Source organism: Amphiprion ocellaris, chromosome 16, assembly GCF_022539595.1.
Source record: "Amphiprion ocellaris isolate individual 3 ecotype Okinawa chromosome 16, ASM2253959v1, whole genome shotgun sequence".
In the NCBI taxonomy this organism is placed as follows: Eukaryota; Metazoa; Chordata; class Actinopteri; family Pomacentridae; genus Amphiprion; species Amphiprion ocellaris.
This window is the reverse complement of record NC_072781.1, coordinates 3,297,324-3,308,898: the sequence shown is the minus strand read 5'-3', so window position 1 is coordinate 3,308,898 and position 11,575 is coordinate 3,297,324. Positions and strand designations below refer to the sequence as shown.

Sequence of the window (11,575 nt, the reverse complement as noted above, 5' to 3'; positions counted from 1 at the left end):
ACTTCAACACGAGGCCTGTTTACTAGGACAGATATGCCTGAAAAAAACGGTACAAAAACATTCCATGCTGCAGTAAAATCTGCAACTAATGTGAAAATTTTCCCATCAGCTAACTGGAGTATTAGACAGAATCTTCCCTGTATAATGCAGAAAACACTCACAGAATGTATGAATTACCAGAATTCAACTTAGTGGTTAATTCTTTAGACATGTTTGGTGTTTTACAGAGTGACGGTTAAGACTGAGGGTGCCAGAAGGAAATGCAGTATTACAAATATAAACAGCACATCCATAGATTATTTCATAAATTAATATTAGGGTCAATAAATAATTGTGGGACAGTTGTGGGATAGTTGACATTTTTGCTGTTTTCAGGCCTAAAATCAACATATAACCAAACACCACATGGCATTTTTACAGAAAGTTTCTTCTAAATTTTATATATGCAATTGAGTAAAATTGAAAGTTATTTCTAAAGATATTGTAGTAAACCTGTTGACATGCCATAAATCCACACTTGACTCACACACTACTTTATATTAAATAAGTCAGAAAGCCTTGGAGTCTGGCCAGTCTTTTCTTCAGGAGGAAATGACATCATGTGGAGCAGGTCATGTGATCTGGAATTAACACACTTCCTGGAGAGGTGTTTTTGTAATGGGGAACTTAAATAGACAAGATTTTATTATTGTTTAGCTAATTAGAAGGTGGCTGTTATTAAATTGGGATGGTTATTTTGTTGACATTTTAGTGATATACGTACAGTCATTTTTTATTAATAAGTGATTGTTTCCATAGTAAATAATTATGGAATTTATAAAGAAATGATCATAATGAACATAAAAACTTTAGTTTTTTTAGTTTTACATTAAAAATGTATGCAAGATATATTCCATGGACTTCAAAAGCCTCAGTTATATATTGACCCAGTAGGCTCCAGATCCAAGGAGAGTGACACAGCAGCTCTTCTGAGTATTTCCCAGTCTACTGAGATTCATGGCTTTACATATCAGATTATTCAGAAGCCCACTGGCTGAACACTGCTGATGTCAAGCAGCTGTCTTCTTGAAATGTGACTGATGAGCCAATGGGCCAGGGATGACTTAAATCAGCTTTAGGAAGATGGGCGTTTCACTTATGATTAGTAGTGAACGGACTCGGCAAGTTTCAGGTGGGTGGAAGACGTCTTTATACCTGAAGTGTAAAGCTCTGGGCTTGCTTAAAGGACTTCCCAGCACAAAAACAGCCACAAAGACTTTAATACAAGTTTAATTTATTGTTTTACAATAAGTGCATTATCAACTTTTGTATTTCCTTTTTTCTTGATCCTCTTCTCTGACCTGTTTTTTATAAACCCCGACTTGAAACATGACTTGTAGTGATTTACACCTATGACTATGTCAGTTGGCCTTTTTGTACAAGATGTGACATTAGAATATTTTGTACTTTATGCGTGCCAGTTTTTCTTTCTGGAACCATTTGTGAATTTTACATAATAAAACAATTAGTATTTGATGACTCACATTTACAATAAATGTGACACAACCTAAAGGGAAAAAGAAAATAAAACTTCCCTTGTATGCTTCTCACAGCTCTCTCTTTGACTTTAGGGGACACACTGCTACAGTAAATAACAAATATGGAAGTGCAGCGCGATAAGAGGCAGTTTTATCACTCATGTAAATAACAGAACCATGGTTGTGCTTTTGATGAACGGAACTAAAAAAGGAAATGTCCTGTAACTGCTTGATGTAATCATAAAACAAAACAACGTATAACAAATCCATAACTTTTAGAAATGTTTGCCTCCTTTTCGTTAGTATCCGCCATTTAGCCATCTGCATCTCTGTCACGTCCAGACTCAGCAGCTGAGCAGCTTTCTTTATGTGCAGCTCTTTTACAGTTCTTGACAAGATCGGATTCTTTCTGTGTATGGTCATTTCTCAACAGCACTCTCGTTTTAGTAGAAAAATCTACTCAGTTTCATTCAGAAAATCCAGAAGTCGTGCTGTCGTGTCATGACTCAGTGCTTGTTGTGTGGTTGCTGCTTGAACCCATGGAGATGCTTTGTTTCTCACTTAGCGTCTTCACGACAGTTGCAGCAGGAGATTGGAGAACTTTCCGCGAAAGCCGCATTCTGCCATCTGTTGGGTCCCGACCAAAGTACTTGACCTGGGAACAGAACACCATTTAGAGACAACCAGCCCAGAATCTAAACACAGGAGGCTACTTTTTGAAACAGTCTGTAGTGAGTGACACATACCTGGATCTCCTGTCCCACCTCTAACCCTAAAGCACTTGGATGCTTGATCTAAAAGAGGAAAATATGAAGAAGTAACATTTAAAGAGCTATCCTGCGATCTATTATTAAACATTGTCTGAATATTACTCCCTGAAAAACAGTTTACAGAGGCAGATTTACTCACTCTTTTGTGGTCCAGCTGTGAGTTGTGCAGCAGGACGGCGCTCATGTTGGGATAAAGTTTCACCATCACACCGATGTCTCTACAGCAGAGGACAAAAAGCCCTTAGAAGTTGTACGAATGCAAAGCAGTCTTATTTATCCATGGATGAACTTCACAGTGGGGCCACATGGTCAACATGAAACACAGTTTGCATTAAATTACCTTATTTCTGTGATGGTGGCAGTGTAGATGGCACCAAACTCCAGCTGCTGCTCCTGCTGCAAAACAACACAAAAGATATCGGAATAAGAAATAATTTATTGATCCTACTTTATGAAAAAGCGTAAAAATGAGCAAATGTTCACGTATGTATGTTAAGAATGTGTGTAAACTTGCATGTGGACTTAATGTTGTCCAGTTATTTTGTATGCTCATAATTTGATATGACATTAGATGATAAATTATCTAACTTTAGATGCAGCTATTAATTTCAAATCATAAAGCATCAAAAAACAAACAAAACCTTCAAAAAAATGTCACAAAACAAGCAGACAGAAATTCATTCTGATTCTAAAATCTGCTGTAAATTTAGGCTAAATATGTGGATTAATTTGTAAACATCCTCTGTTTGGATTTAAATTGTAGCTTTTTTGAATGAAGTTTGGTCAGAATTAGTTGTTTTGTCATAATATAAAAGTGTCCACAAAGATGTTCAGTTTACTGTCACAGAGGAAGAAATCTGAAAATATTCATATTTCAAAAGCTGCCATCACAGTTTTTCCTTAAAACTTACTTAAACCAATCATGGATTTTCAACCGAGTTGGCAATTTATTTAATCTTTGAAAGCTAATCGATTCATTTTTGCAACTTTGGTCAGAAATAATCTGCTGGAGGTGACCAAATCGGAGCTAAAAATCTGAATTCATTCATTCATTCTCTCTCTGGCTTTAAATTAGAATTTTTTCAAATGGAGTTTTGTTTCAAGAAGGTTCATTTATTTATTGAACTGTTTTTGTAATAGGAAATATTCACATTTAAGAAGCTGAAATCACAGAATTTAGAATGTTTTTACCTGAGAATGACTCTAACCCTAAAGTACTTAAAAAAGTACTTGTTGTGATATATTATAATGACATAGAGCATTAAAGAGTTTCTTTAAAAAACATGCAGTATCTTCTACAAGTGATGTCGACTCACGTCATCTTTGCAGATCTCGCTGATGAAGTCTTGGGCTTCATGCATGGCTCCTGGTGTCGGAGCGAAGACAGAAAAAGTCTCCTCGTCCACCTGACTTATTGTTACACCTTAAAAAGAAAAAAAATAAGCTAAAATTTCAACATCCTGACAGAAATTTGCATTGTGTGACACTTGAAAAAAAAATACTGTGATTCTTAATTACCTTCACATCTCATCAACAAAGACATTTGGACTTCATTACGTGAATGTTACCTGTCTGAGCCTGAAGCCTGCGAAGGTTATAACCTCCTGGACCAACAAATCGAGCTCGTCTGGAGACAGGCACCCGCACATTTTCTGAAGATAGAATAAAATTCACTCACATTAGAAAAACAACAATGTTCCAGTCACATCTCTAAATTCACATATTAAAACACAGAACCTACCAACAACAGGCCCGTTCTCTTTCCTGCTCTCTCTGGGTTTTACTATACATTTGTTCATGATGCCCAAGATTTCCCTCTTTGCCACTGAAACAAAAAACATATCAAAACAAAGGCAATAAAAACACACAAAAAATGTACTGACTTTAATATTTAGTGTAAAATGTTTTATTTGGGTTTACCTGTGGCCTGTTGGATCGCCTCCATGACCACCTTGAGAGGCAACCCTGGAATCTTCACATCAGCCTGGAGGTTAAAGCAAAGGAATAGAAAGAAACTAGAATCAGTATTGAGATATTATCATATTAACTGTTAACCTGTAACTGCCACCATAATTAAACTTTAGCAGATAGAACATCAAAGATACTGACATTTTAGAAATCTCTGTAACATTTTCCTCATCCCTGGTGGCCGTTATACAGTTTTTCAAGCTAAACAATGTTTTTTCCAAGCGTGATCAAATATTTACTGTATTTAAAACCAATAACATTTAAATTAAAGCTCTAAGTGTGCTCCAGTCTCTACTTCAATGCTTTACACAACACCAAATAAAACAAAGATGCACTAATACTTTCAATGAAAACACGTCTTTTTAGGCATATTTGTTTAGTTCTCTTTTACTTTTCAGCTATTAAGAGAGCTTTAAGACACTTGCAAGGAAAAACCAAAGACTGTACCTGTAAAGCAGTGATACCCTTGTTTGTTCCCGCCATTTTGAAGTCCATGTCTCCGAGGTAATCCTCTATTCCCTGTTTACAAAGCAGCTATTAGCTCCTGTTCAACATCTTCCGTATTACTAAGCAAGTACATCAGTTGGAACTGTCTGATGATTCACTGACACTCTTTCTTCCACTTGTTAGTAATAAATTAGTCACCAATAAAAACCACAGTTGTATTGCTCGTACCAGAATGTCTGTTAGTAATCTGTAGTCTTCTATCTCGGCAGGTTTCTCTGGATTTGCCTTGGAGATGAGGCCGATGGCGACACCAGCCACTGCAGAGGAGATGGGCACGCCTAGAAACACAGATATATTAGCTAAATATTATCATATCACATATCAAAATGTGAGTAGAAACAGAGAAGCACAAGCAATCCTATTAAATCAAGCCACCTTTAAATAGTTGTGTTTCTTTCCTTAGATTTATAAATATCCTCTGTACCGTCTACTTTTATGGTTTGTTCAGTATTTATAAAATGAATCATAGCTTCATTCACAGCAATTATTAAAAGCAGTAATAATTTTAACTGTACAACATGAAATTATACAGTATAGGAGAGTTTTTAACTTTAAATGCAATGTAATTTTGAAAATACTGTTTTGTTTTTAACCCTAAGTAGAATTGAGGGTTTTAAATGGAGCTGCTGCTTCTTTCCAGAGTATAATTTTGAGCATTCACTCTCTGGTACCTGCATCCATTAGAGCAAGACTGCCTCCACATGCTGAAGCCATAGAGGATGATCCTGGAGAGCAGAGGTAGGAAAGAAGGAGAGCAAAAGGCAGTCAGACATTGCAATTATATGTTTCTGTGAGTCAATGGACAAATCTCCAGTTTCTAAACTTCAAGAACTGAACTCACCGTTTGACTCCAGCACCTCAGCAGTGACTCTGATGGTGAAAGGAAAGTCTTTAGGAATGACTGGTCTCAGAGACTTCTCAGCCAGAGCGCCTGCAAATAAACAAACAAAAGATCCTTGAAGGGAAAGTGTGGTTAGGAGACACCGAGTACGTTTAGAAGATGTAAAATGTGAACAAACCGTGTCCCAGCTCTCTCCTGTTGAGGCCTCCGATCTTTCCAATCTCATTGGTTGCATATGGAGGGAACTGAAACAAAAAACAAGGTTGACTTTAAGTTCACCTTGAAAACTAAGGGATACAGAATATGTTCAACAATATATATTTAATTTTCTCTGTATATTTAATAATATTAATGATTTTTAAAGAGGAAAACAAGGTTTTACTCACTTCATAGTGAAGCATGAAGTTTTTGTCTTTGATGCCGCTGGTGAAAGAAAATGAGTGTAAGACCTGGGTTTAAGTGTTTTATGGATAATATATAGATAACACGACAGAAAATATAACAGGAAAGGATTAAAAAACTGTAGTTTAGTGTTCTATAAAGGTATGGACCAACTATCTGAACTCTCCAGATAATGTTAACACTATTGGTCCTATTCAAAAGTAAATTCTTGTTTGTTTTATCTTGTCTGAATGTCTAACTGAACATCTGGCCGAGAGACAACACTTACTGACAATCACACATTTACTGTGATGATGATTAATGTGTGCTGCTCCTGGAAAAAATAACAAATGAGTCTGTGCTCTCATGTGTGGAAATGAGGGTTAATTCTACCTCAGAGCTGTAGTGATAATATCTGCTTTGATGCTGGACTCCAGGGAATCAAATGTGACGCTACACAGCACCTACAGGAAGCAGAGGAGAATGAAGGACAAACTTTCTGCATTAAAAAGATTATAACAGCCTTTTTAACACAACAATCCCAATTTTGGTGCTTTTTCTCTTTCTGCATTATCAGACATGCAAGACAAAACATTGTACTGCTGCAGAAAGCAGCAACAAACATCTATAAATTAATTTTGACCACAGCAGCACTCATCTTTAACACAACTTTTTGTCCTGTTAGTTTAATTTTTCCATCTTTTTGCTCTTTCCACACCTGTGTTTGTCCTCTCTGAAACAGAGCCGAGCCATGGAGCGGCTTAAAGAGGTTTGTGTCGCAGGAAATGTTCCTTAAAGCCGTCAACTCCCTCCCATCACACCTAAACACACACACACACAACAACACAGACAATGTTTCAAACATTCACAAACCCACACGGTGCATCATAAAAACATACATTCACCAGAGACAGGCGCTTACCTCCTGTACTCGTTCAGCACTAAATTGCGGAATATTTCTTTGCTCACAGTGTTGAAGGATTCAATGACTTCAAAGGGCTCAGCCTGAGGGAATTTTTCTACACATGGGAGACATCAACTGACACTTTTTAGCTGATAGAATACATGTTAACATGAAGGGAAGCAGATGATTTCAAATTCTTTCCATGCAGCTTTAACAGTGAAAGTGACCTACCTTTAAGACTTTCTTCAGTTTCTAGTCGAATTTTGTTGATGGCTTCATCTCTTGAAATCTAAGACATTACAATGAAAAAAACATTCCCTTATCATGGAGAAAAGACACACTGGTGACTGTGGCTGCTTTGAATTTATATTAAACACTCTCTAAGAAGAAAACTGAATACTTAAATAAGATGGGTTTAAAATGATCATATGAATTGTAAACAAAAAGCAGAGAAGCACAGAAAACTTTGAGTCAGTCAGACTTTACCTTGTCATGAGTGTAATCAGTGAAAACAGCATAAATCCTGTCAGAAGCAAATCTGCAATGAAAAAAACAATCTATTTGTGTCACAGTTCAGTTCATCAAGTTCTCAGACACTACAAGTGAACTCGTCTTTTGTTTTATTCTGGTAATAGTCTCTAAATACAGCGTGTATTGCTCCTATTACCCTCACATTCCACATTCATTACTCTTACACTACAGAAACGCTTTAATCTCTCAGCTTACGTGCGAACATGCTCCACCAGATCATTTGGGGCTGAGAACATCTTGACCGGGGTTCGCTTGGTGACCTTCTGCTCTCGCACCAGCTGCTGGATGGCCAGAATGATCTGCTGAGTGTGTTTGACTCCCACCTTCACCGCATGGCAGAAGTCCTGCTGCAGAACGTTCTCAGCTGACGCCTCAATCATCACTGGCAGAAACAGAACCAAATGAGAAACATGTTAGATGCTAAGATGAGACAAGCAGACAAGAGGCTGAATAATAACCTGTGATGCTGAGCACATTTTGTGACAATGACATCTGCAGCTGAGTAATTCCCTACATGTGGCTGTCACATCTCTGTCCTAACTAGCTAATTATCCAACATGGTATTTTAACTGAAGTAATATTCCCTCTATATGTGGTTGCTGGTGAACTGCTCTAGCTGACACAGTTTGATCACATAGTGAAAACATAGAGTGGAATGTTCAGTAATAATAATAACAACTAACATTATCAGATAGATTTGATCATGTTATTACATACTAAGATGTGGCAGTATTCCCATTCTTGAACACACATATTTCAGTAATAATGATGTACGTTAGTATTCTAACGTTGTCATTTCCAGCAGGCTTCAATACTTTTTAACCAATTTAAGAGAAACAATTCATATAGTTTATCAAGCTACTACATCATCACCCTCATTAGCTATTGCTGTTTGTCCAGTAAACTGAGCCTATTTGGGTTTAACACTCGAAATCAGCAACTTAACTCTAAGCAGCTGTGAAAACTTTGCGCTGGGAGTGTTACAGTGGCTTCTGACTCACCCACATGACTGCTGGGAGCTCCAGTCACAATCAAGTTAAGAGTGCTGGAGGCCATTTCTGCTCTGGTGGGGTTGACCAGCATCTCTCCTTTTACCATTCCCACCCGCACAGCACCTGGAAACACACAAAAACAGAAGGAGTCTCAAGCAGGAATATCATAAACTAAATTAAACAAACCAGTATTTAGAGTTCAATAAATGAAAACATGTGAGTAAGGCTAAATCCAGTGTGTGTTCCTCACCTACGGGTCCATGCCATGGGATGTCAGACAGGGCCAGAGCAGCAGAAGCTTTACAGAAAGAAAATACTGTTTCTAACTAACGATCTAAAAAGAATATGAAATGTAAAAAACTTTGACAGTTGAGATTTAATCTCACCTGCATTAATAGCCAGCACATCTGGATCATTGACACCATCAACTGCTAGCAGGTTACAAAGGATCTTTAGGAGAGATTATCATCGACATTACTTAAATTAATATAAACTTGGCTAAAAAAAAAACACACAGTGGAGAAAATTATTTCAAACCAAGCTTACCTGAGTGTCGTAAAAGTAACCAGAAGGGAAAAGTGGTCTAATCGACCGATCTGAGCAACAGAAACATGAGAGAATTAGTTAAAGCACTCAATCAAAGGCATTTACAGATGTGCAAAATGAAAGGTGCACATAAAACAAGATGCTTCCTTTCAGCTCACCAATGAGTCTGCTGGTGAGGATCTCATTGTCGGTGGTTCCCAGCTCTCGTCTCAGATAGTTGGTGGGGATTCGACCGGCAGCAGCTGCTTTCTGTCTGTAGTCCACCTGTCAATTAAAGTGGATATTCATTCACTGGACAAGTCCGAAATATCTTCAGACGTCATCTGACCCAAAATCTCCTAGTAAACCACTTAAACTGCATATCGATCTGACAAAACTAAAGAGGAATTCTTCTGCATGAACACGATACACATTCACAGTCACAAAAACAGAGACAGTTTGGGGTTTTTACTGCCATGTTGGAAAACATACCACAAGTGGCATAAACTGGGATGGAGAAGGTTTGGTTTTGCTCACGGCTGTCACCATCACAGAGGTGTCTCCCAGCTACAGGTGGAAAAAAACATGGAAGAGGTTACAGCTTTTATCTTTTTATTATAAAGTCTTCTATTATATATTTCATTAAGCTGTCATGCATGTTGTTTGTGGGAAAAACAACAACAAGCTCTATTACATAACAACTCAAACAATATAAACCTCAGTACAGGTTCTGTATTGATATAGACAAATGGATGGACAGATAGATATCGATCCCCCCCACAGAAACAGCAGCAGTTTCTATATCAAAAATAAACATTATAAACACTTAAAAATATATAGACATGATTTTTTTAAATAACAAAAATCATTAGCAATGAATAACAAGAATTTTAAAAGCATTTAGAGTAAGATAGGATAGAAACCTCTACAATGCAAATTTGAAGTTGAATGTGAAAAATAAAGTCCTCAGAAGATTTTACCAGTCTTGTGCAGCCTTTAATATATGATATCATTACAGGGTTTCTGCAGAAATCAGACAGTCAAATTTAATGCTTTTTAATGCTAGACTGTAAAAATTTTAATGCCATGACCGTGAACTCAACAAATTACACAGGTTTGTTTTTCTGTAAAAGATGATTTTTATATGAAAACTGTCCCAACATTTCACTATTTCTGAAACTGGAAACCACCTCTGACCACCAACAGGCTGCAGTCATTCTCTGAATTCCACGTTTTCCAGCCATTGTTGCTGGAATTTACATTTTCCAGCTCTCCTCCACCTGGTCCAGCCTCCCGGCCACTTTAAAAACAAGTAGTTTTTGGCAACTGTACCCAACCAGCCGGAAAAATTATCGCAATATTTCGGCATGTTTACACAGATGCACATATCTGACGAATTGCAGTCTATAATTATATATTATTAGATTATTATTATCAAATATTTTTTCTTGAAAACTGCAGAAAGAATTTCTAATGCCACTGAGAATCAAATTTAATGATTTTAATGCCATTTAAGGCCTTCATTTTCACAAAATCAATTTAATGACTATTAATGCTTTTTAATGCCCCACAGAAACCCTGCATTATTATGTCATAAAAACTTAAAAATACTAATAACGGTGAGAAAAAGATAAGATAAGATGAGATAGGATAACCCTATATTGCTCCCCACGCTAGGGGAAATTCACATTGTTACAGCAGAAACAAACATAATAATAATATGTTCAATATGTACAAGGACAAAAAGGATGTACAAGGATGAAAAATGAAAATGAATAAACATAGTACTAAATGGGTAAAAATGGTAGAAACCTTGAGGAATACCTGTCCATAAAAAAAGTTAACTGAAGGAGCAATAGTAAAAATATAATACATAGATGCAAAGCAATACTATATTGCAAATAAAGTTCAAAAAAGAAGAAGAAAATGTGTTTTGAAGAGGACAGAGAGCATCTCTTTGCTGGAACATTTAACTTTATTCTGTACCTGAACTACAGCAGATCCATCAGCGAATCTGGCAAACCTCCCTGAAGAGATTTCAAGTTTCCTAGAAGAAAAATACAACCACAAAGCATCAGAACGTGACGGATCATGAACACTGTGGGTGAATTTATATTTGTGATAGTGTGTTGTGTTAGCAGCAGCGATCTGTTGCAGCTTCAGTAAAAAAAAATAAATAAATACACGAATTAAAGTGAGAATACCACAGAAACACATTGACTTTGCCAGCAGCCACAGAAACATTCTAGGTGAACATCCTGTCGTGATGAAAGCAGCCAAAGTCAACTCACTTCTCTCCAAGGTTCACTCCCACTCTGCGTGGATTTGCGTGGCTGCTGTAAACACTCTGGTGACACAAGCGGACGTGAAGGCGGCCGAACGAGCGGCCCAGACGGAGCAGAAACTTCATATTTAACGACAACAACAGAACAGAACGATTAAAAACAATCCAGTCACTGAAGCTGCTGTTTCGATTTACGCGTGGGGGCTTCCATGACAGTTCGTCACTTTGTGCGTAATGACGTATGCAGCGCGCGTCTTCTCATTGGACCGAACGAGGTGAACGTGTAACATCAAAAACGTCCGACCATCCAAGGGTTCCGCAACAGTTTCCTCACTCATGTAGTGCTAAATTACTA

At 37.3% G+C, this 11,575-nt stretch overlaps 1 protein-coding gene across 1 annotated transcript; it reads right to left on the bottom strand.

The window, feature by feature from the left end:
* Positions 1-1,253: 1,253 nt before the first annotated feature.
* On the bottom strand, positions 1,254-11,558 carry LOC111563984 (polyribonucleotide nucleotidyltransferase 1, mitochondrial). The gene is made up of 29 exons (XM_023263291.3): positions 11,525-11,558; positions 11,228-11,474; positions 10,923-10,983; positions 9,429-9,503; positions 9,116-9,221; positions 8,958-9,007; positions 8,798-8,861; positions 8,662-8,709; positions 8,421-8,534; positions 7,615-7,801; positions 7,375-7,426; positions 7,120-7,177; positions 6,907-7,003; positions 6,703-6,805; positions 6,378-6,448; positions 5,990-6,026; positions 5,782-5,848; positions 5,604-5,693; positions 5,434-5,487; positions 4,931-5,040; positions 4,703-4,774; positions 4,208-4,271; positions 4,029-4,112; positions 3,856-3,939; positions 3,604-3,710; positions 2,628-2,683; positions 2,427-2,505; positions 2,264-2,311; positions 1,254-2,172 (listed from the first exon to the last, which is right to left on the bottom strand). The coding sequence occupies exons 1-29, from the start codon at positions 11,556-11,558 to the stop codon at positions 2,017-2,019; spliced, it is 2,475 nt and encodes an 824-aa protein (XP_023119059.2). The 3' UTR covers positions 1,254-2,016.
* Positions 11,559-11,575: the final 17 nt, after the last annotated feature.

Coding starts and splice junctions, on each gene's coding strand:
- LOC111563984 (XM_023263291.3), bottom strand. CDS start 11,558: ATGAGTGAGGAAACTGTTGCGGAACCCTTGGATG. Junction 8,535..8,661: donor CCCATGGCATGGACCCGTAG/GTGAGGAACACA, acceptor GTGTGTTTCCAG/GTGCTGTGCGGGTGGGAATG. Junction 5,041..5,433: donor TCTTGCTCTAATGGATGCAG/GTACCAGAGAGT, acceptor CTGTGTTTCTAG/GCGTGCCCATCTCCTCTGCA.